Source organism: Trichechus manatus, unplaced genomic scaffold (genome assembly GCF_000243295.1).
Source record: "Trichechus manatus latirostris isolate Lorelei unplaced genomic scaffold, TriManLat1.0 scaffold00363, whole genome shotgun sequence".
In the NCBI taxonomy this organism is placed as follows: domain Eukaryota; kingdom Metazoa; phylum Chordata; class Mammalia; order Sirenia; family Trichechidae; genus Trichechus; species Trichechus manatus.
In genome coordinates, this window is record NW_004444299.1 from 549,699 (window position 1) to 551,854 (window position 2,156).

The 2,156-nt window shown below is 47.1% G+C and overlaps 1 protein-coding gene across 1 annotated transcript in view; it reads left to right on the forward strand.

The window, feature by feature from the left end:
* LOC101353375 (contactin-associated protein-like 4) overlaps positions 1-846 on the forward strand; it is a 166,077-nt gene extending 165,231 nt beyond the window's left edge. The window contains exons 19-20 of the mRNA XM_012559890.2: positions 66-186; positions 828-846. Of these exons, the coding sequence (XP_012415344.2) occupies positions 66-186; positions 828-846 (140 nt within the window). The remainder of the gene's footprint in view (positions 1-65; positions 187-827) is intronic.
* Positions 847-2,156: the final 1,310 nt, after the last annotated feature.

A 2,156-nucleotide genomic window follows, 5' to 3' on the forward strand; every position in this document is an offset into this window, starting at 1 on the left:
AGGCAAAACGGCCGGAGGAGGAGGGCCGAGCTGAGGCCGCGCTCAAATGCGACCTCCACTTACAGAACACAGCCCGCGGGAGTCAGAAGGAGTACATCTTCTGAAGGACGACGGGCCCTTGCGTTCCTACAACCGTGTGACTGTCTTGCTACACCCAGGCTCTGGACGGCCGACCCCCTTGCGCAGGCAACGTTGGCTACGCAGTTGTAGTGCTGCAGGAACCCGCCCCCAGGGGCTCCGTGAGCCTCTGAAGACACGTACCTCCAGGATCATTTGTACCACTGCCTTTTATGTAACCATGTGTTCGATATCGTCACAGTCCTTGTCAGTTTCTGATATGCTAATGTGACCTTAAGCTGAAGTTTAACTTGCTTAACGACTGTGGACTTGGAAGGGGAGATGCGCTGTGACGCTGGATGGCCTGTGGGAGTGCGAGGCTTTGGTCTGCTCTCACCGGTGATGTTGCCTTTGGCGACGGCTGTTGGCAGAACCCAGCATCCTTCCTGATCATTTCTGTTGAATAGCACATCTGCTTGTGAGCCATAGCCCAGCGGCCAAAAACAAACAGACTTTCTGCCTTGCTCCCTTTGCTGGTCGATGCAAAGCGCTGCCACTCTGTAAGGTGTCCGTCGGTTTGTCTGCATTGCTTTGCTTTAATTTTTTCCTGTCCAGATGTTTTTCATCAGTTTGGATGCATCTAGTCTTAAATGTCACTCTTCAGCTATGAAACTAAAGATCCTTGAGAGCAACATTCAGTGGTGCAGAGCTAACAGGACATGATGCTTCACCCTTTCTCCTTTGTCCTTCATAATTTTGCTCCTCTGTAGACACTTCGCGGTGCGCTGACTGATGTTGAACTCGTAAAGATTTTTTCTTTTAAACTAAGCTTGCAGAACAGATGGAACCGCGGATCCTTACTACTCCAATTGTATTTTTATTTGCCTCTGCAGTACCTGGATAATACGTAATAGTAAATCTATTTCCCTAAACTCTTGGGTGAGTATGTCAGTGTTCCTTGTGGCAGTCAAATTCTTTGTTTGCTTTTTTGACTTTCCCTTACTTCGATATGCTGAGATTCTTCCATGGAGCTTCTTGCTGACGTGTTAGAAGGCAGTCACACTTGAGTTGCGTCAGCTTTATCAGTTGCGACTGCTTTGTGCACACGCTCCCCTGTGCTCTTCCAACCACTCACGGGGTGCTGTGTGTGCGCTGTACTACAGACTGCAGCCATGTCCCCACCTGGACCACCACAATAATCCTGAAATCCACTCTCTAGTCTCAATTCCAGGCACAGGGGACCATTTCTCAAAGAGCTCCCTGAATCAGTGTGCCATTGTCCAATACCTTCTCCTTAGGGTGCAGACTGGGAGAACAGAGCCTGACAGATAATCCTGTGGAGACTGAAGATGGTCTGTAGTTAGTGTTGGGGTGCTGATGTATGGATACTCTCTTGGTTCCTCCATCCACAAAAGACATGCTCTCTGGGCACCCACCACCACATGCACCCAAGTGGACCTACATGGATTCCAAGTTGCTATTTCATGCCAATGTCACAGTCACTTTACTGTCTTTCCATTTTTTAAGATTGGAAAATACTGTCTTAATCTGTCTGTAAAAAATGACCATCCCTTCTTACAGTGCTGTGGCCCTCTTAAGGGTCTCCCTTAACACCGTAACTTAAAAGGGCAGATCTTGGAGCATGATAGACATGTTTTCCCCCAGAGACTTGTAATGGCTAGAGAAGGACTCAAGAGAGAATTAGTGATTTTTTTAAGGCACAGCTGCGTACAGACATGGTGACTTTGCAGCAACCCTTACAAGACCTTGTTCTGGTTGACAAGAGGGTGCTCCCAGGGGGTCTGGGGGAGCCCAGGTGAAGACATGAGTGGCCGCTGTCCACCAGGGTCCACCTCCTGCAGAGCCGCACCCAAGTTCATCAATACATCCTGTGCCCTCAATACCCTTCCTGGATTTGTAACACCTACTCTCTAGTTTGTTAACAAAACAGGATTTTTGAAATAAAGTCAGGAATATATTTTAAGAGAATTTATATAACATTTAAAAAATATGAATTTGGAGTTTTCAATAGTAAAGACAAAAGTGTAGTTGTATGAACTCTGAACTGGTGTGTGTATTTCTTTACACTTCATAGAGTA